Source organism: Canis lupus, chromosome 32 (assembly GCF_003254725.2).
Source record: "Canis lupus dingo isolate Sandy chromosome 32, ASM325472v2, whole genome shotgun sequence".
In the NCBI taxonomy this organism is placed as follows: domain Eukaryota; kingdom Metazoa; phylum Chordata; class Mammalia; order Carnivora; family Canidae; genus Canis; species Canis lupus.
Genome location: NC_064274.1, coordinates 10,873,571 through 10,900,219, shown reverse-complemented (window position 1 = coordinate 10,900,219; position 26,649 = coordinate 10,873,571). Strand labels below are relative to the sequence as shown.

Below are 26,649 nucleotides of genomic sequence, written 5' to 3'. Positions count from 1 at the left end.
GTCAGTTCAGTTCAAGTTTACGACCAAAGTAGTTTTGACACTAAATTGGGGAGGGGGGTGCTTTTGATTTACCTTAGCCTAAGTTCTATCCTCAAGTTACAGAGCAAACCTTTCTCAAACATGTAAAGAAAAGGAAACAACTACATCTCTATCCCCTAAACCTCCTTTTCTTTAGATGCCCCATCTGTATGTAATCCAACTGGAATGAAGACAGAATTATGATGGTACCTATTTTAGGGTGACAGGAGTAAATGTCATGGGACTTTCCCAATATACTTTTCCCAATGGATATCTTATAGCAGAATGTGATACATATGCCCACTCAGACAAGTGTTCTTTTCCTTCCTCTTCCCGGTTTCCAAGAGCACCTAGAACATCAACAACTCTTTACTTTCCTCTGGGAATTATGGGAACACCTATACTAATATTTAACATTCCCTTCAAAAAAAAGAAAAAAAAAAAACAAAAAAACAAAACACTTTAACTCTCAAAGACCTACCTCTATCTCTGCCTTATTTCAATTTTTCTGAACTTTTTTTTTAAAGACTTTATTTATTCATGAGAGACAGAGAGAGAGAGAGAGAGAGAGAGAGGCAGAGACACAGGCAGAGGGAGAAGCAGGCTCCATGCAGGGAGCCCGATGTGGGACTCGATCCCGAGGCCTCCAGGATCACGTCCCCAGCTGAAGGCAAGCGCTAAACCGCTGGGCCACCCAGGGATCCCCTCTTTCTGAACTTTTTAATTCATTTATGACACATATATTTACAGTCGAGTGAAATACATTTATCCATTTAAATTACTAATTTCCTGGACATATTTTTTAATTCAGAATTTCTGAAAAGTGAGAACATGAGCTCTTGTTCATTGATCTTGATCTTTATTGACTAAAATAGTTACTGAAATTTCCTCAGAACACTGGACTCTAAAGTCAAGAATATCTAAGGTTTCCATTTTGAAATCAGCTTCAGCAAAATCACATAAAGCAAAATAAGAATCAAATAATTTACAGATAAATTAGAATACACAATGGTGGTGCTTCTCCTAAAGGAGTCTGATATGGCAGGAATATCCTTCAAACCCCAGAAGATCAATAGGGGGTTAAAAAAAAAAAAAAAAGAAAAAAAAAGAACTGACAAATAAGAACTAGATGAAAAACAGAAGTGATGGCCAACATAAATTTATTTTTATTCAGATTATGATTCTTCAAAGACTTTTGGTTAAGACGTGGTTTAAGCCATGCTTAAATAGAATACATACAAAATATGATTGTTTATATTTCTTTTGATTGAAAAGCGGAAAATTCCATGTTGCATTTCACCGTATTTACTAATTTTATGCTGATGTAAACCTAAATGCAAATAGCTTTGAAAGTGAATAAACTAACTTCCAAGTGACCAACCCTGCCCCCTTGTAGTATGAGCTCTGTGATGCCTTCTTTCAGCACGCACCCCTTTGCTGGCCTGTGGTTCCCACAATGATGGGGGCTACAACCCACTGCACTCAGTTTCAGAGTCCTCACTCCAGTGTGCATCTCGCTTCTCAGCCACGAGTTTGATGAATTGAGAGTGACTGGCATAAAGCTGGAGTTGATCACTGATGTCCACCCATTTAACCTTTCCAGCATCATCTCCAGCCTCCAGGGTAAGGTTATCCATTATCTCACCTGTTACCAAAGAAAAACATCACCAAAAAAAAGTAATTCATGTGTTTATTTCTTTTTCAACATAATTCTGTAGCTTCAAGTATTCTTACTAAAGCAATCTTAAGTCACCATTGTATTATGTGGCCCAGTGATTTAAAAACTAGAATGTTCCATAGTTCCAAATGCCCAAATGTTAACCAAGTTCCTAATTTTTTTAAGATTTTATTTATTTATTATTTATTTGAGATAGAGAGAGCACAAGTGTGGGGAAGGGCAGAGGGACAAGCTGACTCCATGCTGAGTGCTGAGCCCAATGCAGGGCTCGATCCCAAGACCCTGAGATCATGACCTAAGCTGAAGTCAGATGTCTGACTGAGCCATCCAAGCACACTTCCAAGTTCCTAAATTTTAAGTAGAGGCATCAATAAGGGAACTTTTCTCTTTAAAAAGAAAGAATATTAGCCTTAAAAACAAAAGTTCATATTAAATAAGTATGAAAACTTATGTCAAAATAAATTCTGGATGGATTAGAGATTTTTTATTTTTTTGGATTAGAGATTTAAATGTAAAAAAAAAATAAAACAATTCTTGGTGACTCATTTTATACTTGTAAGGTAAGTAGACCTTTCTAAGCATGACACCAAACCAGAAAACTGAAAATATTCATAATTATATTTGCAAATAAATATACTAAAATAATTGTAATTATCAAAAAAATTAAAAATAATGCTCTCAATCACTGTGGGGAATGCAAACGAAATATTTCTGTAAGACAATTTGGCAAGGCTCAAGAGCTTTGAAAAAGCAAATGCTCTTTGATGAGCATTCCCTTCCACAAATATCAGAGTGCCTCTTATCTGGTCAGTCTAATAAACCTAAGTTTACCTGTTTCATCATGGTAGTTCACAGCTTCTGTCTCCATCCATGCATTATCAGTATTTCGAGGATCATCAACATATCCCTTATATATCTATTTTCAAAAGGAGACAGACAAAAAAAGTGTAGAGTGAAACAGGAATGGGTAGAGCAGATACATGTTAACCTTCATTAGAATCAGAAATGTAAATACTCTGTTGCAAAACAGTGTGCATATACTTAACATTACTTAACTGTACATTAAAAATAGTTAAAATAGTAAAATATGTAGTTTTTATCACAATAAAGAAAAATACGCCAACCTCAAATTGTCAGGAGGCAAAAATGAAGCATTTATTTAGGATCAAAGAACTGCAATTCAGGGTACAAAGATTTAGGTAGCAATCCAGTGTCGCACTAGGTAGCAAAATCAGGGTTTTTTAAAGATAGAGAATGCTTCTATAAGTTGTTTACAGGGGCACCTGGGTGACTCAGTGGTTGAGCGTCTGCCTTTGGCTCAGGTCATGATCCCAGGGTCCTGGGACCAAGTCCCGCAACAGGGAGCCTGCTTCTTCCTCTGCCTATGTCTCTCCCTCTCTGTGTCTCTCATAAATAAAATTAAAAAAAAAAAAAAGTTGTTTACAAAGATTTTTGACTAGCATTGGTACAGGAAACCGATCGTGGCTGAATATAATTGGTTGCTAAAGCTATCACTAAGCAAGATTGTTCTTTAGCAAGTTGCAGGTGTTTGTATAGGAGTCTTTGGAGTATTTGCGGTTTGGCCCAGTTTAAAAGTTCAGGGCTCCACCTGGTGAGGAAGTGTATAAGGCCCACCTTCTTAAGGGCCTCTTAGCTCCATTTTAAAACCCCTTGACCTAACTGACTCCATTATTTAACCTTTCATAAAAGAAATCTAAATATCATAGAACCTTTCATGTAGCATTCCATATGCTTATTATAAATTTCCCAAGAAAAAATATTCTCCAGAACCATTTGAATCCGCTTTAAAATTCATAAAACCCTGAGAGTACCCAGGTGGCTCAGTTGGATGAGTGTCCAACTCTTGATTTCAGCTAAGGTCATGATCTCTGGGAGCATGGGACCGAACCCCAGGTCAGGTCCCACCCACAATGTGGAGATTCTCTCTCTCCCTCTGCCCCTTCTCCTAGCCCTCCCTCCCCATCACATGAAAATAAAAAATTCACAAAACCCTCAACTCCACAGATTTTAATTTCATAATGTGGAAACAGACACATTTGGGCCATATGACTTTTTTAAAGGCTATTTTTCTGTTTTTTCTGTTTTAGTAATTCCTATAATTATAGTTTCAGACATACAAAGATTCTTTTATAGTAATATGTAAATATATCTAGTAAAGACTAATATTTAAACTATTAATACATGAAAAGATTTGGATCTAGCCATCCAGAAAGAAAAGGATCTAGCTTTAGAAAGAAAACAAAGCAAATGGAAGAAAATCCAGCAAAAAAAGAAAAAACTCTTTTTCCTTATCATCAGTACACATGTACCTTATAAGGTGATTTTTTTAAATCACAAAGGGCATATAGACAAAATAGACATAAGATTTAAATGGTTATCAACCAGAAAAACTCTGAATAACATAATTTAAAATATAAATGTTCTTGCAAAGAGCTAAATTCATGTAAATTTTTTAAAAGGTTTTCAGATGGATGGGATCATATTAGCTCACAACTAGTCTAAAGAAAAACTCAGAGGAAAAAAAAATGTATTCTAACATAATTGACCTAAAGTTGGGCTATAAACTTTAAATAGAACTCTATTTACAGTGCAAATCTATGACAATTTAAGTTGTTTTTATGAATATATGTTTCAAATACACAAGTAATTCAGTTTATTTAGAGAATAATCTACCAGATTTCCAGGTGAACTTCTAAGTAATTTTCACTAATCCACGGGGCTCTATCCTTCACCATTTCTTACCACTAGGTGTTCCTGGCTGAAGAGTTTGTGCAACTGTTCCTCCAATTCTCTCTTTTCCGCACCAGATTTTTGTAAGGAGTTGAGAGCTTCCTCACCAAATTCTCTTTTAAGTGTAGCACTAATCTTCTCTCCTGGATCCACCATCCCCTAAGAGTCACATTTTTGTTTTAAGAGGAAAAAACAGAATAGGCTTTAATTCATGCAACAAATATTTACTGGTGATACAGCAGACATTTGTTGTTCTATCTGCTCATAATCATGTATCCTCATTCTCTTGTAGTATGTTCTTCTGTAAACCATTTGATTCTTGTAGAAGCAGCCAATCAGGGCATCTCATGTATTTGACCACAGTAATTGGTCCAAGGTTAGCCTATAGTAAACTGAGCCAATCAGACTCCTTTCCTGGGATCTTCTAAACTCCAGCTAAGGAAGACCTGGAGGCAAGAAAGAATACAGCAAGCTGACACTTTCCCATTGTTCATTCCAATCCATTTTTATCTTACAAAGGAAAAACCATTCTTGCAGATAGCAGTATAAAGAGTCATCCTCTTATCCAACTATCTCCATTTCACAATATGGCATAAAATATAAAAGCCTCTGTTGTTAAAAAATAAAAAAGATTTTTTTAAAAACCCCTCTGTTGCACAAATACCCATTTAAAAAAGCCACTTCAAATATACACTGACATGAATGCAACAAAAGTACACTATTCTTGATAATGTAGAAACTTTAAAAACTACACAGAATAGTACATAATAGAAGTTATCTTTCTATGTCTGAAGTTATCAGAATTCAACAAAACGATGCTAACAGTTTTACTTTGGACTTGGAGTAGAGGTTGAATTCTAAAATGGGATCCAACAATTTATGAATACCCACTTTATGTCAGGTGCTTTATATGCTATTGCTAGTAATTCTATGGAGTAGATACAATTATCTTTATTTTAGGGAGAAGGGTCTGAACTCCACAGACTCTGCTCAAGGTGGAAAGGCCAGGATACAAGCCTGTTTTTAACTCCAAGTCCACATTCTTTTCCAAGGGTTTTATAATTAGGCTCAAATTCTGACAACTTTGATGTATTATCTTCCACTTGCTATTGAGTCATCACAGCAATGAATGACAAAAAAATTACTAACTGAAGTGGGGAGGAATGGAGGATGAGTGGAGAAAAAAGAGCCACACACAAGAACCTTGCAGGAAATGAAGCAAGTAAGAAAAACTTAAAACATTATTTTAATTTGAATTCTTACCCCTGGGATTGCCCATTCTCCACAGTCTTTCCTTTTTATTGCCACAAACTGCAAGATGTTTTTCCCAGAAATGGGATGGGGGATTTTATTTCCACTTCTATCCCTTTTCCACCTGTAAACAGTAATATGAGATCATAACTGATTTAAAACAAGGACTAAGGATTTGACTCAAGCTTGAGACAAAGTTATAGATGTGTTTTTCTTTATAACAAGAATATGTATAAATTTACCTCAAATCAGCTAGCTTTACCAGAAAAGTTATTTTGTAATAGAAACATTCTATATTTAGCACTGTTACAAACTAAGTCAGATATTTACTTTCTATATAAGACACTGTTCTCTCTGTAATAAAAATTCAGAATATAAATAGCTTTTACTACTTAAAGTACTGTCTAAAAAAGTTTAAAAGCCTAACAGAATTTAGAGACAGGGGTGTAAACTTAAAAAAAAGTCTAAGGATTTTTTTTAAGAATCACAAATCATGTAGTGGCATCTCCCCTTTCCCTTCTCTACCCGGTCCAGGATCAAGCCCCATACTTTTATTTCCGAGCTCAGCACAGAGTCTGCTTGTCCCTCTCCCTCTGCCCCTCCCCACCCCCACTCTCTCAAATAAATAAAATCTTTAAAAAAATTTTAATAAATAAAAAAAGTATCAAAGGGTTGTTACTTTCAGAATGTACTTCTAACCATAGCCTCTTTCCCAGAAATGCTGATACATCTCCCCTTTCCCTTCTGTATCCCCACCACACCCACCCCCTACACCCAATTGTAAGGATTGTTCTAATACTATCTTGGGCAAAGATAAAGACTTTGAACTTCCAGTACTAAACCAAAAAAACAAAGCCTAAGATCTAATGACTGCTTTGCATTAGATTCAGTGAAATAAATGTGTTTAAATAGAAGTTTCCAAATTTCTTTATATAGTAGCTTTCAAATCTATCCTATAATTCCTGCCCTGAATGAGCTCACAGTCTAGCAGTGGAGGTAGACATGTAAGTGAATAAATTATAAAAGACAGTGACAGTTTGAGGACTATAGTAAATAGAAATGAAAGGATAATTGGGACAAGAAGACAGCATCTGTTTTTAAAGGATGCCAGACATAGGTATAAACATGGGCAAGAAACAAAGGTGTTTCTTATAATATGTTGAAGAAACTGAATGTATAGTATAGGTGGGGTCTGGCCCCATGGGTGTCAGAGGGAGAAAGAAGGGTGATGAGGCTGGAAGAGTAGGCAAAGAATTCATCAAAGTCAATTGCTTAGAGAGCCAGAGAATACTTTTAAGCACGGTAAAGCCATAAGCAACTGGTATTTTAGAAAGCTCACTCACTTTGACAAAAGTATGGAGGCTAGTTTGGAGGGAAGCAAGACTGAAGGCTAGAAAACTTTACCATGACCCATACAAGATGACGAGGACAGGACTGAAGGCAGAAGTGGTAAGAATCAGAGAGCATGGGTTTCACTTTTATTTCTTAAAAGCCACTTTTTTAAAAGATTTATTTATTTATTCATGAGAGGCCCAGATAGAGAGAGAGAGAGAGAGGCAGAGACATAAGCAGAGGGAGAAGCAGGCTCCACGCAGGGAACCTGATGTGGATTTGATCTCAGATTCTGGATCCCAGGATCATGCCCTGAGCCAAAGGCAGACACTCAACCGCTGAGCCACCCAGGAGTCCGTCCCTTAAAAGCCATTTAGATAGCACTTACTATGTACCTAACACTGTTTTAAGTCTTTAGCATACTTATCCATTTAAATCTCAAAGCAACCCTATAAGGTAGTTGCATTACTACCTTTATTTTACAGACATATGTGGAGAATGAGGCTCAGAGAAGTGGATTAAACTTTACCAAGAGTGCAGAGCTCATAGGGTATAAACCAGGATCTGAACCCAAGCAATCTGTTTCCAGAATCTATACTCTTAATCACTATACTATATACTTAAATCAAACAAGCACAATGTTTACACTAATTAGATAAAAGGAGGGGTAAGAAGGTGATGACTCCATTCACTCACAAACATTTACTAGCACCAATTCAAGGAGCTGATAAAACAAAGACCAGTACAGTCCCCTGCTGCACAGCCAGCCAACCAACCAGTCTTGGCTACAGCACAAGGAAGAGAAGCAAAACATAGAGAGAAATACTGCAGTTCAGCCGGGCAGGCAGGGCAGGACCAGCTGGATGATGAACACCTTGCCTATCGGGTTTACATTCTCAGATTTTATGCTGAAGGCACTCACTTAAGAATTTTTAAGCAGAGTTGTTTCTTGTTTTGTTCTTTATTAGTACCTAATACATTATTACCAAGTTTAAAAAAAAATTTCTTGATATAATGGAAATAATGTATCATTTTAATTAATGAACCTCATTAACACTACTTAAATGTCAATATTTCTATATACTATTGATATTTCCTCCCCACTTCTGATGGCCCACACCTTCCTGTCTCACCAAAACTAGAAACTGTTAACACCATTAACTTTTGATCTGATTTTATTCAAATATATTAACACTTCCCATCACATTTTCTCTTTAAAGGATCTAAAGAAATGTCAGATACTTGTATATGTAGAATCCCTAGGAGAGGCACCTGGGAATAGAAAAATGTAACACTTGCCCTGGAGAGAACAGATAAGAACCTTTGTGAAATTCTATACTATACAGCACTGTTCTGAATCATGAAGTACTTGAAAGAAAAGGGAATGGAATCTTTTTAAAAGCGACTAGTGACTCTTAGGATTACTCATTAGTGAAAAACTGATATAGAAGAGAAAAAAGCAAAGTATCTGGAGCCAAATACCCCTGATTCAAATTTCAGATCCTACAAGATTTAAGTGAGTCACTAAACCTCAGTGAAGCTTCATTTCAGATCTGTAAAATAGGTTAATACCTACCTCCATTGTTGCGAAACAAATAGAAAAACTAACCTCCATACTTCTCTCCATTTCCACTGCCGTTCATCTATTTCGAGGCACTCATGGGCTGATAGATAGATCCATGTCTGAGGTAGCCAAGAGCATCAACCTAATAGCACAATTGAAAGCTAGACTCTGCCACCTCTGGGCACTCTCAAAGCCTTGGACCACCTCAAAGCCTTCAGGGTCTCATTTGCACAAGCTCAGAATGTCTATCATTTCAAAACAATGCTACACCATCACCACATACACTCTCATATATTTGGTCCACCAGAGATAAAGATTAGCAAACTTTCAAGTCTCTAGCTTCCCTTTTCTTCTTCTTGGCCTCTTATTAGCATTCCTTCCTGAGGTTAGCCAGCCTCACCAAACTGGAAAGACACTGATACTGTCAGTTAATATTTTTTACTTATATTCATTAATAAAAATATATCAACTTTTCTCATTTCATTTAAACCATAAAATTTCTAAAGGAATTTGATACCAATAGGTAGGCTGGCAGGTAGATACATAGGTAGGTAGACAGGAGGGATATGGATTGTTAGGTGGGTGAGTAGGTATATGGGTAGATGGATGAAAGATAAAATTGGGGTGAAAGCTGAGTAAAGATCTCTTTTGACAGGAGAACTGAAAGGTCAAGTAGGAGAGTAAGATGGGACAAATATCGGTGCCTCTTCCAGTAACTTGAAAATATGGGAAATAAGCTGCTTCCCTAGACTTAAATTGTAAATCATATTTATATCTCAGATAAGAGAAAAACAAAGTCTCTTCAAAGAACAGAACGCCCTCAAAGTATCAAAACTAAAGAAGTAAAAATATTGAGGGTATTTGCATTATTTAAATGAAAGTGACAATTACATGTGAGGAGGGAGTTGATAAGTGAGGAAATCCTAAAAATAAAAAAATTAAAAAGATGACAGAATATTCCAGATACGTTGGAAAGATGATTCCTATAGATATGGTCAAGTACATCTAAACATTGGATTCAAAAAAAAATAAAAAATAAAAAATAAAAATAAAAATAAACATTGGATTCACCTACCCTCTTTATTCTGATTTATGCTCACAGGGACCTTCTGAATAATATTTGGCTTATCAGATGTGCCTTAGGAAGAGAATGCCTGTCTCCTGTTCTGAAACCTTCAGTGGCTGCAGTTCACACTCCCTAACTTTGGCATTTAATATTCTCCACATTTGCACAAAAATTAAATAAGTTTGATGATGCACTATTCTCCTACAAAAATCTGTTTCAACCAAGCTAGTCTTTTCGCTATCCCTCAGTACTCAGATATTACTACAAGCCTTTTTCTTAGGCTTCCTGCTGTCCCCATATCCAAGCTTCAAGTTCAGCTCAAGTCTACCTCCTTAATAATGCTTTTCTTGGGTGCTCCAGTTTACCATCATCATGACCCACATCTAATCTAAATGGTGGGGTGGGGGAGGGTGAATTGAAGTAGGCTTCACACCCAGTACAGAGCCCAGTACAGGGCTCAATCTCACAGCCCTAAGACCATGACCTGAGACAAAATCAAGAATTGGACATCTAACCAACTGAGCCACCCAGGTGCCCCTAATCTAATTTTCTAAAGCATCCTGTATCACCCATGTTACTTGACATGTTTTCTTTTTTTTTTAACCTTGACATGTTTTCTTATTTTATATTTTTCATCTTGCAAATTAAGCCACAGCTCTTCTGTGACAGGGATCTGAAACTTAGGATTCTTTAATTTTTTTATATCTTCCAAAGCACATACTCTATTCTGTGAACAAACAAATGTTCAGTAAATACCAGGTAAGCTAACTTTGTTCAGATAATGCCTAGCATACTCTTTTAACATAAAACTACAGCTTTACACTTATATATGATTTCACATAAAGTTCTTTTAAAAGACAGATTTCACAAGTACACCTATACACACACACACACACATATACAACCCCACATACTTACACATATATACATGTATATATATACACACAAACATATATGTGTGTATATAAACATATGGTTATAGTAGATATATCTCCAATCTCTGCTATGGAAATTTTTTTTTTTCATTCTTACCTGGTTATGATGGGATCTGCAGCATGATTTGGGCCCCATCGCCCCAAAAGCCCCCGACCAACCAGTCCTGTCCGTCCTGCAGGATTTCTGGGACAAAAAAAATGAAAAATCAATTGAATGTGTTCATCTTTTTTTTTTTTTAAGATTTTTAAATTTATTTATTCATGAGAGACACAGAGAGAGAGGGGCAGAGACATAGACAAAGGGAGAAGCAGGCTCCTTGTGGGGAGCCCAATGTGGGACTCAATCCCCCAACCCAGGATCACATCCTGAGCCAAAGGCAGACACTCAACCACTGAGCCACCCAGGTGTCCCTGTGTTCATCTTTTTTAATCCAACTTAACCCTAAAAGAAGGCAGTAAATACTATAAGAGGGAAATAATATCTCATCCCAAATCCACTAATATTATCACATATCTGGCACTAAAATCACATTATTTCCTTAACACTGTTGTTTAACTTTTCTTTTGTGCATGTCTTAAGTTTTGGGCTTCATCTAGGAGGAAGATCTCATTTTCAAAGTTGTTCTCAATATGTGAATTTGTTTCAGTTTTCATCTATGCTCCTAAATTCAAGCCAAAACTTTACAGGACTCTTACAACAGGGCAGATGAATGGTCTGCACCTAAGCATCATCTGTCTCTACAACAGTGATGATTTATCATTCAAGATACCCACACTTACCTTCACTTTCTCACCATTCCCTTTTCTTATTCCCATCTCATACAACCCTTTCTGTTATTTTTTTTTTAAAGTAATACCTATATCCACTGTGGGACTCGGACTCACAACCCCTAAATCAAGAGTCACATGCTCTACCAACTGAGCCAGCCAGGCGCCCCTCCCTTCTCTGTTCATTTATTCAATGAATTATTTCTACCCTCAAGGCAGAGTTACCAAAAAAGTGCATTCAAATACTGTCTCTGCCACTCATTGTATACAAATTGCTTATATTCTCTCTTCTTATCTATAAATGGAACTACAATATCTGCCCACAGAGTTATTTTAATGATTTAATTAGATCACATGTATAAATTCTTTTGTACATTGTCTGGCACATACAAGCACTCAATAAATGTTAATTGGGTTTCTTAGCCTTTGAAGACCCATTATTGTAAGATATCCACCCCCAGTACCTACCTGGGTCTCCCATTTTCAATCTCATACAAACCATTCTGGCTCTTTCTCTGAACATGCCCATCCTTTTCATTGAACTTGGGAGAGAAGTTACTTTCACTGTAATGAGAGAATGCCAAAGCAAAATAAGAAATAATGGTCCAATATTACCAAAAGCTTACTAATATCAATCTGTTATGTATAATAAGGTATCCCTGAAACTTAATTATTTTTAAGAGTCAGTTTTCATTTATAAATCCATCTTACTCTTTTAAAACAGTTTCTTAAAGTGTTAACCAAAGCACCTTATAATACAAGGATGTATATTATAACCCCTCTGGGAAGGACTCTGCAGAAAATCTGTAGCTCCTCCCCACATGCTACAAAAAAAAGTCTACATCACTATTAGCAAGGAGGAATTGTCTGTGGGCACAATATAGCAATTAGTGTGATCCCAAAAATAAGATCCTTTCTGATATCTTGATATTTTTACTGTCTCAAAGTAATTTTAATTTCCTCAAATGTACACTAGCTAATATTTTCATCAAAGTAAACCCACAAAACAGTGAATTTACCACAAAACTTCTTAATAACTATGATGTAGATCAAAATAGATATTATATGTTACAAATGTTCTAAGTCTTAATCTTGATGGGATAGAACTGTATAAATATAAAATCGTTCTGAGCTCTAGAAGCACAATTAAGAAATGTGTACTTTACTGCCTTTGCCATTCCTCAATAAAAGTATTTTCAAAGTAAATATGAATAAACTCTCTCCTCACCATTATGAAATCACTGATATAACTGTTGATAGTGAATAAGGAGTTGTATAGCATACAGAGTTCACAGTAAGTTCTGAAGTAAGTTTTGGTTCTTTTCAGTTTAACCTAATGAACTAATAACACTGGATCTATACAACTAGCAACACTTTTTACTTACCTGATTAAATAATCCCTTGGGAACCATTCATAATAAATTTGTCCATTAAATCAAACTTGTAAAACTGTTCTAAAACTATGGTAGCAGTTTAGCAGAGTGGTTAAGAGCATGAATTCTGGAGTCCGATTGAGTTCAAGTCCAACCTTCACCATCATCTACTAGCTCTGTAACCATATGTAAAGGGCAACCTTTCTGTGCTTCCATTTTTGCACGTGGGTTTTGTTTTTCTATAAAGTAGAAATAACAACCCTCTGTCTTCCAGAATAGTTGTAAGAAAATAATGCTTATAAAAAATTAAGTACAATACCTAGTTCACAGTACATTAAAAAACTCATCATATTCGTTAAAAGGAACATAAATATAAAACATGAGTCAATGTACTTCTATGAATTTAGTCAAAGGATTTTTGCTTGAGTATTTGTTTTCTTCCTTCTCCTTTATCTATCCCTTTTCTGTGTTTTTCACACTGTTCCAATTTTATCATCCTATTCTTAGTAATCTGAAAAAATTCTGAAAAATATATTTTTTTTTACTACTTCAAACACAAGTCTAGCTATGGTGGAAAATAACCACAAAAGATGTTCTACTGATGACCAAAATAGAATAAATGAAAATAGATACCACCACTTGCCATTCCATAAAACAACTCCACAGTAAAATAGATTTACTTTTTTGGAAGGATCATCATAAAACCTCTAAAAGAACAAGCAAACATGGATTCTCTAGTTTTAGCAAGAATTCAAGCAAATGTGGAAACTTAGTTATGACAAAGTCATAGATAAAAATGATTTTTCAGCTGTCAAAGTGATCATTTACAAAGACAACCATTCTCTTCACCATCTTACCCCTAGCTATCTGTTAATGCCAGAAATTATGCTCACCTGATCTGAGGATCTGCCCACCTAGGTCCTGCCAAGACAGAGACTGCAGTGTATTCCACAGGATTATAGTCTTGCCATTCAACAAACCAGCCTACTTTCTCATTAGGAACCTGGCTGCGTTGGACTTTTGAACCTGGATAAGGAGATGTCCGAGCCTTGTTGTGGGAATTCTGTTTGGCACCATTAGAGTTAGACATGATGTTCGAGTTAAGATGAAACCCACAGAATGAAAATGTGTTTCTGAAAAGAAAAAAAGAAAAAAAAGACAAATGTTCTACATAAATACCAAAAGAAATTAAAAATAACCTAATTCAAAGACCCAAAAACATACTTTTCAATTTCAAAGTATAAAAGTCTAACATCTATGAGAAAATTATTTTCAAATATGAAAAACTTTAAAATATTGCCGAATCTTATTAATTGGAACCTACTCCCTGAATTTCTTTTAGTTGAGAAAAAGGGACAGATGTTTACTTTTGTTAGCACGAAAGTGGGGGAAGTTATGAAAATTCAACTATAAAAACAAATGTAAAGGAAGACTTTTTAAAAAATGGGCTATAATCTAACACACATGTAAAATGTATGACAAAAATGGAACAAAAGAACAAAAAAATGGAAATATCTGTTGTAAGGTTCTTACATTGTATAAGAAATAACACAATACTACCAAAAGTCTGACTATGATAAATATACTAATTCTAAACTGATGGCACACTTCCCTGGCTCTCATAATATCAATTTGCCCTTGTGACAAATGATTAATTGTCACAAGGGCAAACACCAACTTGCTAGGTTGGTGAAATAAGTCCACATCTGTATCATTCACTGAGAAGTACACAGTGATCATTTCTGAGGTATTACTCATAAGTATGACCAGAATTGAAAACATAAGGAAATATAGAATACAACCTGGTCAAGGGATAGCTTGCAAAATAAAGGTGTGTACTCTTTCAATTGGTAACATGAAAGACAGAGGAACTCTTTTGGATAGATGCAGACTAAAGAGACATGAAAACTAAACACAATCAATGATGTTGGATTGGTTCCTGAACCAAAAAGAAAAAAATTTTTCCACAGGACAAGTGGTGAAATTTGAATGGGGTTATACAAATAATTTTAAAAGTTGATGCAAAACCTACTTACTACTCACAGAGAAACGCTTTGGAGACTATGGCTTTGTTGGTGAATTCTATGAAATACTCAAAGAATTAACACCAATGTTCCTCAAACTCTTCAAAAAAAATTGAAAGAATATATCCAAATGTGTTCTATGAGGCCGGCATTATTACCCCAATACCAAAGCTAGACAAAGACACTACTAAAAAACCATAGATCACTACCCCTTATACATATTGATACAAAAATCCTCAACAAAATAGTAGCAAACAGAATTCAACAGCACATTAAAGGATTATACACCATAACCAAGTGAGATTTATTGGAATGCAAGGATTGGAATACCAAAATCAATCAACACAATACACATAAACAGAATGAAAGAAAAAAACAGATGATCATCCCAATTAATACAGAAAAATCTGTCATAATCCAACACCTTTCACAATAAAAAACATTCAACAAACTAGGAATAGAAGAAGAAAACTACCTCAATATATTAAAAGTCATATATTAAAGCTCACTTTTTGGTATGACAGTGAAAGACTGAAAACTATCACAAACAAGGAACCCCAACCAGTCCCTTGAAAACAATCTTGAAAAAGAAAAAGTTGGAGATGTCATAACTTCCTAATTTCAAAACTTACTATAGTAATCCTAATGGTAAAATACTGGCATAATTTCAAAACTAAGCTATAGTAATCATAACAGAATAATACTGGTAGGAAGACAGACATATAGACCAGTGGGATAGAATAGAGAGCCCACACACAAACCCTCACTCACATAGGTGGTCAAATGATTTTCAACAAGTGTGACAAAACTATTCAACAGGAAAGGATTGTCTTTTCAACAAATAAGGCTGGGAAAATTAGATATCCACATGCAAATGAAGATGATCCCTTACTTTTTTTTAAAGATTTATTTATTTATTTATTTATTTATTTATTTATTTATTTATTTATTTATTTATGATAGACATAGAGAGAGAGGCAGAGACACAGGCAGAGGGAGAAGCAGGCTCCATGCAGGAACCCGACGTGGGACTTGATCCCGGGACTCCAGGACCGTGCCCTGGGGCAAAGGCAGGTGCTAAACCCCTGCGCCACCCAGGGATCCCTTACTCTTTATAGCATATGCAAACACTAATGCAAAATGGATCAAAACCCAAACATAAGACCTAAAACTATAAAACTCTTGGAAAAAAAACATACAGGGAAAATTTCATGATGCTGAACTTGACAATGACTTCTTGGATGTAACCAAAAGCACAAGCGACAAAGAAAAACCAATAAATTGGACTACATCAAAATTTAAAACTTCTGAGCATCAATAAGCAGTCACTGGTTTTAGATGAACCCCACTTCACCCAGGGTGCAAGCATTATAAAAAAGAAGAGTAACTGGTGCGCCTGGGTAGCTCAGTCGGTTAAGTGTTGGACTCTTGATTTCAGCTTAGGTCATGATCTCAGGGTCCTGGGATGGAGCCCCTCCTCAGGCTCCATGCTCAGCAGGGACTCTGCTTGAAGATTACTCTTTCTCCTTCTCCCTCTGCCCCTCCCCTGACTTGCATACACTCTCTCTAAAATAAATAAATCTTTAAAAAAATAACGGGCAAGCAATTTTACATTGTTCTAGTGGCATCTTTAAAAAAGCACATTCATGGGAGGGAGGCAAGATGGCAGAATAGGGATCCTCGTTTCATCTGGTTCCCCAAATTTAGCTAGATTAACTAGCAAACTATCCTGAACACCTGTGTTCAGGATGAATTCAACCTGAGATGTAAAGAAAGAACAGCTGGAACGCTACAAACAGAAAAATGACGCTTCTTACAAGGTAGGAGTGCAGAGAAGACAAACAGGATATTTAGAAGATAAATGTCAGGGGGAGGGAGCTTTTTAAGGGCTGTAAGAAAGTGATATAGCCCTGGGGTGCAAAATTGGGACCTTTAGAAATCTGCTCCTTTGAGACTTGCCTGCCTGAAAAGTGCTCAGTGGTGAAGCAAGGCAGAATTGCAGGAGGGACAGTGGGGTCCCTGCAATCTTCCTGGAGGCACAGAAAGAACAGGAGTGCCTAAGCCAGCAAAGTTCCCAAGCATTGGAGCATTGGAGCATGTTTAAATTAGCAAGCCCAGAAGGCTCTGCTTGTTGTGCCACAAACCATGGACCAGAGCAGGAATGGGTGATGCTCTCCTTACTGGGTCCCTACAAAGGAGTGGAGAGTCCAAGCAGGTGTGCATTCAACCCAGATGAACCCTATCTGTGCCAGGGCCCTGCAAACAGCCAGAAGCAAGGCAACCCTCCGCTTCCACTGGGAGGGATGGAGCAGGTGCATGCACAACCAGGGAAAACCTCTCCCAGCCAGAGCCCTGCAAATGGCACCAATCATTGTCTCCCTCGCCTGCCCCAGGGAGGATCTGAACCAGGAGACAGTAAGAGTCTGCAGTTTGGCACATGCCAGGATCTCTCGGCTCCAGAGCTAGAGATCTGGACACAGCCATTTTTTTTTCCTTTCGCCCTCAAAAGAGGTGTAAAAGCCTCTAGGGAACAAAGACCTCACAGGACAAATTGTTTACACTCAGCCTTGCCACCTGGCAAGGGGTGGAGCATCTCCTCCCAGGCACAGACACCTGAAAATCAGCACAGCAGGCCCCTCCCACAGAAGACCAGCTGAAAGAACAGGGGAATAGCAAGTGTACTGACCAAGCAGCACAGGAAAGCTCCAGAACTGAAGCAAAATAGTATAAAGAACTCAAGGTTTTGTTGTTTTTTTTTTTATGATTCATTTATCTATCTTTCAGGTTAAAATTTTCCAATATTCTTTCTTTTTTACTGTCTCAAGTAGTTTAATGTTTTATCAACTCTTCATTTTAAAGTTTTTTTTTCCTTTTTTAACTTTCATATTTTACAATGACATGTTATAGATACATTCCTCATTTTTGGTTTCCTTTCACCATATTCAATTTTATTTTTGTATATATGTAAGTTTTGCTTTTTTTAAAAAATAATTTTGGAATTTGTGCCTTCTAACATACACACCAAAATACACTCAGAACTAAGTGGATCACCCTTTGATCCACTTTATGAGATTGTATTCTCTCCCCTGCATAATTTTCCCTCCCCCTTTTCCTTTCTTTTTGTTGTTGTTGTCTCTGTAAGTTTTGCTTCTTTTATAATTTTGGAACTTAGTACTTTCTAACATACAGACCAAAATACACTCAGAACTAAGTGGATCACCCTTTGATCCACTCTATGAGATTGTATTCTCTCCCCTGCACAATTTTCCCTCCCCCTTTTCCTTTCTTTTTGTTGTTGTTGTCTCTGTAAGTTTTGCTTCTTTTATAATTTTGGAACTTAGTACTTTCTAACATACAGACCAAAATACACTCAGACCAAGTAGATCACCATTTTGGTCCACTCTGTGAGATTATATTTTTTGTTTGTTTTTCTTTTTCTTTGTCTTTTTTCTTTTATTTTCTGGTCCCTGACCTCTTTGGGATTGTCTAGTGTGTATTTTGCTTGGGTCGTGGTTGGTATTTTTGACTCTGCTCACTCATACAGCCATTCTGCACTGAACAAAATGACTAAAAGGAAGAATTCACCACAAAAGAAAGAACCAGGGGTAATACTCTCTGCCATTGATCTAATGGATATATATTTAAGTAAAATATCAAGAGACAGAATTCAGGATACAATTATAGAGTTACTAGGTGGATGTGAAAAAAATCATAAAAGTCACTAGAGAATCTCAGTACAGAAATGAGATCAGGCTGAAATTAAAAATACTCTGAGATGCAGTCTAAACTGGATGGTCTAACAGCCTAGGTAAATGAGGCAGACGAGAAAGTAAATGACATAGAAGACAAGTTGATGGAAAGGAAGGAAGCTGAGGAAAAGAGAGAACTAAGAGCCCATGAGGAGAGGCTCCAAGAATTAAGTGATAATTTGTAAAAGAATAACATCCATATTATTGGGATTCCAGAGGGCGTGGAGAGAGAGAGAAGACCAGAAAGCATGTTTGAACAAATCATAGCTGGGAACTTCCCTAATCTGGGGAAAGAAATAGGCATACATATCCAAGACAGAGAGAAGACCCCTCCCAAAATCAACAAAAACCAATCAACACCTCAATCATATAATAGTGAAGCTTGCAAATTTCAGAGAGAAGGAGAAAATCTTGAAAGCAGCTTGAGAAAAGAGATTCCTAACATTAAGGAGAAAAATATTAGATGACCAGCAGACCTACCTACAGAGACCTGGCAGGCCAGAAAGGGCCGTCATGATACATTCAGGGTACTAAATGAGAAAAACATGCAGTCAAGGATACTTTATCCAGCAAGGCTGTCATTCAGATTGGAAAGAAAGATAATAAAGAGCTTCTAGGATAGGCAAAAACCGAAAGAATATTAAGGGAGAATAGTCCCTGCAAGAAATATTAAGGGAGAGCCTGTAAGTGAAGAGGGAGCCCAAAGAAACAGAGACAATCTGCAGAAATAGGGACTGTACAGGTAATACAATGGCACTAAATTCATATCTTTCAATTGTTACTCTGAATTTGAATGGGCTAAATGCTCCAGGCAAAAGACTCAGGGTATCACACTGGATAAAAAAGCAAGACCCATCTATATGCTGTCTACAAGAGATTCATTTTAGACCTAAAAACACCTTCATACTGAAAATGAGGGGGCGGAGAACCATTTATCATGCAAATGGACTTCAAAAGAAAGGTGGGGTAGCCATCCTCATATCAGGTAAATTAGATTTTAAACCAAAGACTGTAGTAAGAAATGAAGAGGGAAACTATATCATAGTTAACAGGTCTATCCAACAAGAGGACCTAACAATTATAAATATTTATGCCCCTAATGTGGGACCAGCCAATTATATCAACCAATTAATAACCAAAGGAAAGAAACACATAGATAATAATACATTAAGGATAGGAGACTCCAACGTTCCACTCTCAGCAAAGAACAGATCTTCTAAACAGAAGATCAACAAAGAAATAAGGGTTTTGAATGACACACTGGACTAGATGGGACTTCACGGAAATATACAGAACACGCCATCCTAATGCAACAGAATACACATTCTTCTCAACTGCACATGAACTTTCTTCAGAAACAACCACATACTGGGTCACAAATCAGGTCTCAATCGATACCAAAAGACTGGGATTAGTCCCTGCATATTTTCAGACCACAATGCTCTGAAACCAGAATTCATTCACAGGACAAACTCGGGAAGGAACTCAAATACTTGGAGGTTAAAGAGCATCCTACTAAAAAATGAATGGGTAAACCAGGAAATTAGAGAAGAATTAAAAAGGCTCATACAAACTAACAAAAAAGAAAGCACAATTGTTCAAAATCTTTGAAATACAGCAATGGCAGTCCTAAGAGGCAAGTACATTTCAATACAAGCCTCTGTCAAAAAAATTAGAAAAATCTCACATATACAAGCTAACCTCATACCTAAAGGAGCTGAAGAAAAAAACAGCAAATAAAGCCTAACACAAGCAGGAGACAAGAAATAATAAAGATTTGAGCAGAATTCAATGAAACAGAAATCAGAAGAACAGTAGAACAAATCAACAAAAGTAGGAGCTGGTTCTTTGAAAGAATTAGTAAGATAAATAAACCCCTAACCAGACTAATTAAAAAGAAAAAAGGGTGGGGGGGGGGGGGACAGCCCAGGTGGCTCAGCAGTTTAGCGCCCAGGGCGTGATCCTGGAGACCTGAGATCGAGTCCCACATCGGGCTCCCTGCATGGAGCCTGCTTCTCCCTCTGCCTGTGTCTCTGCCTTTCTCTCTCTCTCTCTCTCTCTCTCTCTCTAATAAATAAATAAAATCTTAAAAAAAAAAGAAAAAACCTCAAATTAATAAAATCATGAATGAAAGAGGAGAAATCACAACCAACACCAAGGAAATACAAACAATTTTAGGAACATATTATGAGCAACTATATGCCAACAAATTAGGCAATCTGAAGAAATGGATGATTCCTAGAAACTTATAAATTACTAAAACTGAAACAGAAAACATGAACAGACCAATAACCAATAAGGATATGGAAGCAGTCATCAAAAACCTTCCAAGCAACAAGAGCCCAGGGCCAGATGGCTTTCCAGGGGAATTCTATCAAACCTTAACTAAAGAAGAAATAACACCTATTCTACTGAAGCTATTTCAAAAGATAGAAATGGAAAGAAAACTTCCAAACTCATTCTATGACACCAGCATTACCTTGATCCCAAAACCAGACAGAGACCCCATCAAAAAGGAGAATTATAGACCAATATCCCTGATGAACACGGATATCAAAATATTCACTAAAATACTAGCCAACAAGATCCAACAGTACAGTTAAAGGATTATTCACCATGACCAAGTGGGATTTATTCCTGGGAGGCAAGGGTGGTTCAACATACATAAATTAATCATGATAGATCACATTAAAAGAAAAGACAAGAATCATATAATCCTCTCAATTGATGCAGAGAAAGCATTTGACAAAATACAGCATCCACTCCTGATTAAAATTCTTCAAAGTATAGTGCTAGAAGGAACATACCTCAATATCATAAAAGCCATCTACAAAAAGCCTACAACAAATATCATTCTCAGGAACACTACAGGGATGCTCACTCTCACCACTATTGTTCAACGTAGTACTAGAAGTCCTAGCCTCAGCAATTAGACAACAAAAAGAAATAAAAGCACTCAAATTGTCAAAGAAAAAAATCAAACTCTCACTCTTCACAGATGACATGATATTGTAAATGAAGAACCAAAGGACTCCACCCCAGCAATTCAGCAATGTGGCAGGATACAAAATCAATGCACAGAAATAACTTGCATTTCTGTATACTAACAGTGAGACTGAAGAAAGAGAAATTAAGTAATCAATCCCATTTACAATTGCACCAAAAACCATAAGATATCTGGGAATAAACCTAACCAAAGAGGCAAAGGTCCTATATTCTAAAAACTACAGAACACTTATGAAAGAAATTGAGGAAGAGATAAAAAGACGGGAAAACACTCCATGCTCATGGATTGGAAGAATAAATATTGTGAAAATGTCTATCCTACCCAGAACAATCTACACATACAATGCAATCCCTATCAAAATACCATGGACTTTTTTCAAAGAGTTGGAACAAATAATCCTAAGATTCATATGGAACCAGAAAAGACCCCAAAATAGCCAGAGGAATGTTGAAAAGGAAAACCAAAGCTGGGGGCATCACAAAGCCTGACTTCAAGTTGTATTACAAAGCTGTGATTGAGACAGGATGGCACTGGCACAAAAACAGACACACACAGATCAATGGAACAGAACAGAGAACCCAAAAATGGACCCCCCCACCCCAACTCTATGGTCAACTAATCTTCGACAAAGCAGGAAAATAATAAAATGTGTTGGGAAAATTGGACAGCCACGTGCAGAACGAAACTGGACCATTCTCTTACACCATACACAAAGATAAACTCTAAATGATTCAAAGATCTAACTGTGAGACAGGATTCCATCAAAATCCTAGAGAACACAGGCAGTAACCTTTTTGAACTTGGCCACAGCAACTTCCTGCAAGACATATCCACGAAGGCAGGGGAAACAAAAGCAATAATGAGCTATTGAGACTTCATCAAGATAAAAAGCTTCTTGCAAAGGAAACAGTCAACCTATAAGATGGGAGAAGATGTTTGCAAATGACGTATCAGATAAAGGGCTGATATCCAAGATCTCTAAAGAACTTATCAAATTCAACACCCAAAAAGCAAACAATTCAGTTAAGAAATGGGCAGAAGACATAAACAGATATTTTTCCAAAGAACTACACATGGCCAACAAGCACATCAGAAAATGTTCCGTTATCACTTGTCATCAGGGAAATACAAATCAAAACACAGTGAGATACTACTTTACACTGGTGAGAATACCTAAAATTAACAAGACAGGAAACAACAAAGGTTGGCGAGGATGTGGAGAAAGGGGAACCCTCTTACACTGTTAGTGGGAATGCAAGCTGGTGCACTACTAGTTATTTACCCCAAAGATACAGATGTAGTGATCTAAAGGGGCACCTGCATCCCTATGTTCATAGCAGCAGTGTCTACAATAGCCAAACTGTGGAAGGAGCCCAGATGTCCTGGACTGGATAACGATGTATACACACACACATACACACACACAATGGAATATTACTCAGCCTTCAGAAAGGATGAATATTCACCATTTACACTGACATGAATGGAACTAGAGGGTATTATGCTAAGTGAAAAAGTCAATCAGACAAAGACAACTATCATATGGTTTCACTCATATGTGGCATATAAGAAATAGTGAAAGGGACCACAAGGGAAGAGGGAAGGACTGAGTGGGGAAAACTTATAAGGGAAGACAATCCATGAGACTTCTGCCTCTAGCGATCAAACAAAGGAGAGCAGAAGTGGAGGTGGATGGGGGATAGGGTAACCGGGTGATGGGCATTAAGGAGGGCAAGTACATGATGTGACGAGCACTGGATGTTATACTATATGTTGGCAAGTTGAATTTAAATTTAAAAAAAAAAAAAAAAAAAAAACAGGATCGAGTCCCACGTCGGGTTCCTTGCATGGAGCCTGCTTCTCCCTCTGCCTGTGTCTCTGCCTCTCTGAGTCTCTCATGAATAAATAGATAAAATCTTTAAAAAATAAATTAAAAAAAATGTTAATAGCATTCATGACTTCCAAAGAACATTGTTTTTTTGTTTTGTTTTGTTTTGTTTTTAACTTGGAATATTTTTTAATTTTTAAAAATTTTACTTTAATTGTAATTTGGTTGACATGCAAAGTTACATTTTAAAAAGCATAGATGTTTATTCTGTCCCTCCCCAAATCCCACTGAAAAGAGATACAAAAGGCCAACAAAATCCACAGCAGGAGAGAGAACAGGTCACCACCAGTGATTAAGAGATTGTAACTAATTTCAGGTAGAAAGTAGATGGACTCCTACTGACCTACAAACCAAAATACAACAAATTATATTTGAGAATATGCACAAAAGGGTGGGTGACAGATTCCATTCCTACAAGAGGAGGTCTGAGAGGTTTCTTTTTTTTTTTTTTTTTTGTCTGAGAGGTTTCAAGCTTGAGATAAGTGGGCCCAAATGTCCTAAGTGGGCAGTGGGGCAATAACCATGGAAATCAGCCATTCTCCTTCTCCAAACAAAATGTTGGCATTAGTTAGGTTTCCCCCTGGGATAAAGCCAAACTAGAACCTCTGTTTTGAATTCTGGTATTAGAGAATACAGCAGCAATTTAGGCTTAATATCACCATAGTTCATAGTAGGGAATAAAGCTAAAGCAGCTATGCTCAGCAGGGAATTTGCTCCACTAGTTCCCAGCCTGTCCTACTGGCTTCCTGCTCACACACACTCAACTGAAACCTTCCAGTCTACGTACGTGACATGATGCCAATGTTCTGAAATCAGCCCTCCCATTTTGAGAAAACAATGTCTTTTACCTACCTACATGAATCGAAATATAAATGGATAACCGGTGTCCACCGGATGTTTGAGAAGAGAAGGAAAAAGGACTGAAAAGTAATAGAACCACTGACCCATAACAGGTAAGTCACAAAACAGAAGATAATTTACTTTAATTATCATTCTTACAGATTCAAGAGTTTTTACATCCATCAAACTAAAAAAGGCGGCTATCCAGAGCAATTAGAGGGGGAAAAAGTTCTTGTCAAAATTTACAATTCAATAAGAGATCCGATGATGCACCGGGACTGAAGTCTGCTTTAGCAACCTGGAAGATAAATTTAAGTGAAATCTGTAAGAGCGTTGTACAAAAAAGACAAATGAAATGGAAAATGAGAGAAAAGGAGAAGTTCAATCTAGAAGGTCCAACAGCTACCATAAGAGGTCCGGGGGGAGGGGAGGGGGAGGGGGAGGGGGGGAGGACAAGACAGGGCAAAAACGGGGCGGGGAGGGGTGGGGGGGGGGAGGAGGGAACAAAAGAAAATTTCCTTTTGCCTCAAGTAAACACGACATGTCCACACCACATCCAAACAAGTGCTACTGAAAACTCTCGCAGGACAGCAATACTGGGGACTTCTGGAGGATGGCAAATTTCAGTAGCAGAGACCAAGAAAGATCGCTACCACCAATCCTCCTCAAAAGGCAGATGAAACACCGTGGAGCCTTTTTTTTTTTTTTAAATAAATTTATGATAGACAGAGAGAGAGAGAGAGAGAGGCAGAGACACAGGCAGAGGGAGAAGCAGGCTCCACGCAGGGAGCCCGATGCGGGACTCGATCCCGCGTCTCCCAGGACCACGCCCCGGGCCGAAGGCGGGCGCCAAACCGCTGCGCCACCCGGGCATCCCCCCGGGGGACCTTTTTTGAAAACGTGAACGTCGCCCTGAAAACCCGGGACGCCGGCAAAGCCTACGGCACCCGCGGACTCAACACTGGCTCCACCCACACCCGAGAACTCGGGAGTAGGCAGCCCTAGAAGAGGAAATACCTGCACGCCGGAGCGCTGCCACAGCCCGAGGGCCTGACCGCCACAGAGGCCAAGGCCACAGAGAGAGACGCTGCGGCCAAAGTCTTGCCCAGGAAGCGTTCGGCCATCAGCGGCCCCCGCGCGGCTCCGCGGGGCGAGGTCAGGCTCAGCGGCGGCCCCAGCCTCGGCCGCGGGACAGCCCCGGGGATCGAGCCGGCGCTAGGACCGCGCCGCTCTCCCGTTCCGGGGAAGGACTAGCTACGTCCTTGACAGAAACACACACGACCTGGAGCTCTCCCAACACAATCCCTCGCTTCCACCACTGACACGAAGGCAACCAGATCCGCGAGCGGCGCGAACACTCCCGGCGCCCGCCGCCGCGGAACCGGGCCCCGCGCCCGGCGCCTTCCAACGCCCCGGCTCCGCGCTTTACAGCCGCGCCGTAAACCAAAAACAGCGCCGGCTTTGCGGCGCTCAGCTTTTACGACCTCCCCGTTTGCGCAGGCGTACTTGGGGGGGGGGGGAGTGGTGGGAAATGATGTCCAGAAAGCGCAAGGGCAAAGTGGAGGTGAAGGGGCGTGGGAAGGGGGGAAATGGGGAAAGAAAGAAAAGGGATTGAGAGAAAGCTGTTGGCCTCGTTTTGTTCATCGGCAAGAAGCGTGACAGGCAGCTCATGTAATGAACTACGGCGTCCCGGTCCTATCTGAGTAAGTGCTTGCTGAAGAAGGAGGTGGATGAGAGATTTGCAACCCACTTAAGGCTTTTCTCTTACTCTTTCACCAAGGTGTGCGCTGCAGTTGCTAAATTTGACAAGGCTTTGCGGGATGCGACCTTGGCAAACCCGCGGAGGGCTAAGCCAGCCGTGAGCTGGCGGCGCAGCTTGGAGCAGGACTGCAGAGCAACACCCAAGACAAACAAGGGGCGAAATTTTGCCAAAAATTGGTAATTCAGCTGGTCCAAACAGTTTGTAATATGGCTTTCATTTTTTATATTCATTATCTTATTGACGTGGCGAATCTGTGACTTCTAAGTACATGATCCATTGTGTGAATGGTCTGGTATGGACACAAGGCATCCTAAAACTTCAGCTCTCTCAAGAGCCAGATGAATCAAACTTTGACAGGTATTGTTCTGAAGACTGAAGAATGCAGAACTCTTGGCCTGTAACAGCTCCATCACAACTTCTACACCAAGAGAATCGACCAAGCTAGTATGGCTTCAAGTAGCGTAAGGCCTTGTCCCTAGGATAACCCCAGATCCCCTTAAAAAACCTGCCTGGAGGGAAAGTTAACAATGCAGGGGAATTGACTGTTCCAGGCAAAGTCTTGTGATAGGCAGAGAGTACCTACACCCCCTCTCTTAGAGCAGTTTCTTTGTAGAGCTTGCATTTATAAATCCTTTCTCTGCCC

At 38.3% G+C, this 26,649-nt stretch overlaps 1 protein-coding gene across 1 annotated transcript; it reads right to left on the bottom strand.

Annotated features, from left to right (window-relative positions):
• Window positions 1-1,161: 1,161 nt before the first annotated feature.
• NUDT9 (nudix hydrolase 9) lies at window positions 1,162-25,693 on the bottom strand. The gene is made up of 8 exons (XM_025425321.3): window positions 25,262-25,693; window positions 13,630-13,869; window positions 11,832-11,927; window positions 10,693-10,779; window positions 5,711-5,822; window positions 4,460-4,606; window positions 2,528-2,612; window positions 1,162-1,663 (listed from the first exon to the last, which is right to left on the bottom strand). Exons 1-8 carry the CDS (start codon window positions 25,366-25,368, stop codon window positions 1,485-1,487), a joined length of 1,053 nt encoding a protein of 350 aa, XP_025281106.1. The 5' UTR covers window positions 25,369-25,693; the 3' UTR covers window positions 1,162-1,484.
• Window positions 25,694-26,649: the final 956 nt, after the last annotated feature.

Coding starts and splice junctions, on each gene's coding strand:
- NUDT9 (XM_025425321.3), bottom strand. CDS start 25,368: ATGGCCGAACGCTTCCTGGGCAAGACTTTGGCCGCAGCGTCTCTCTCT. Junction 11,928..13,629: donor TGGGCAGATCCTCAGATCAG/GTGAGCATAATT, acceptor CTCTCATTACAG/TGAAAGTAACTTCTCTCCCA. Junction 10,780..11,831: donor ATTGAAAATGGGAGACCCAG/GTAGGTACTGGG, acceptor TTTTTGTCCCAG/AAATCCTGCAGGACGGACAG.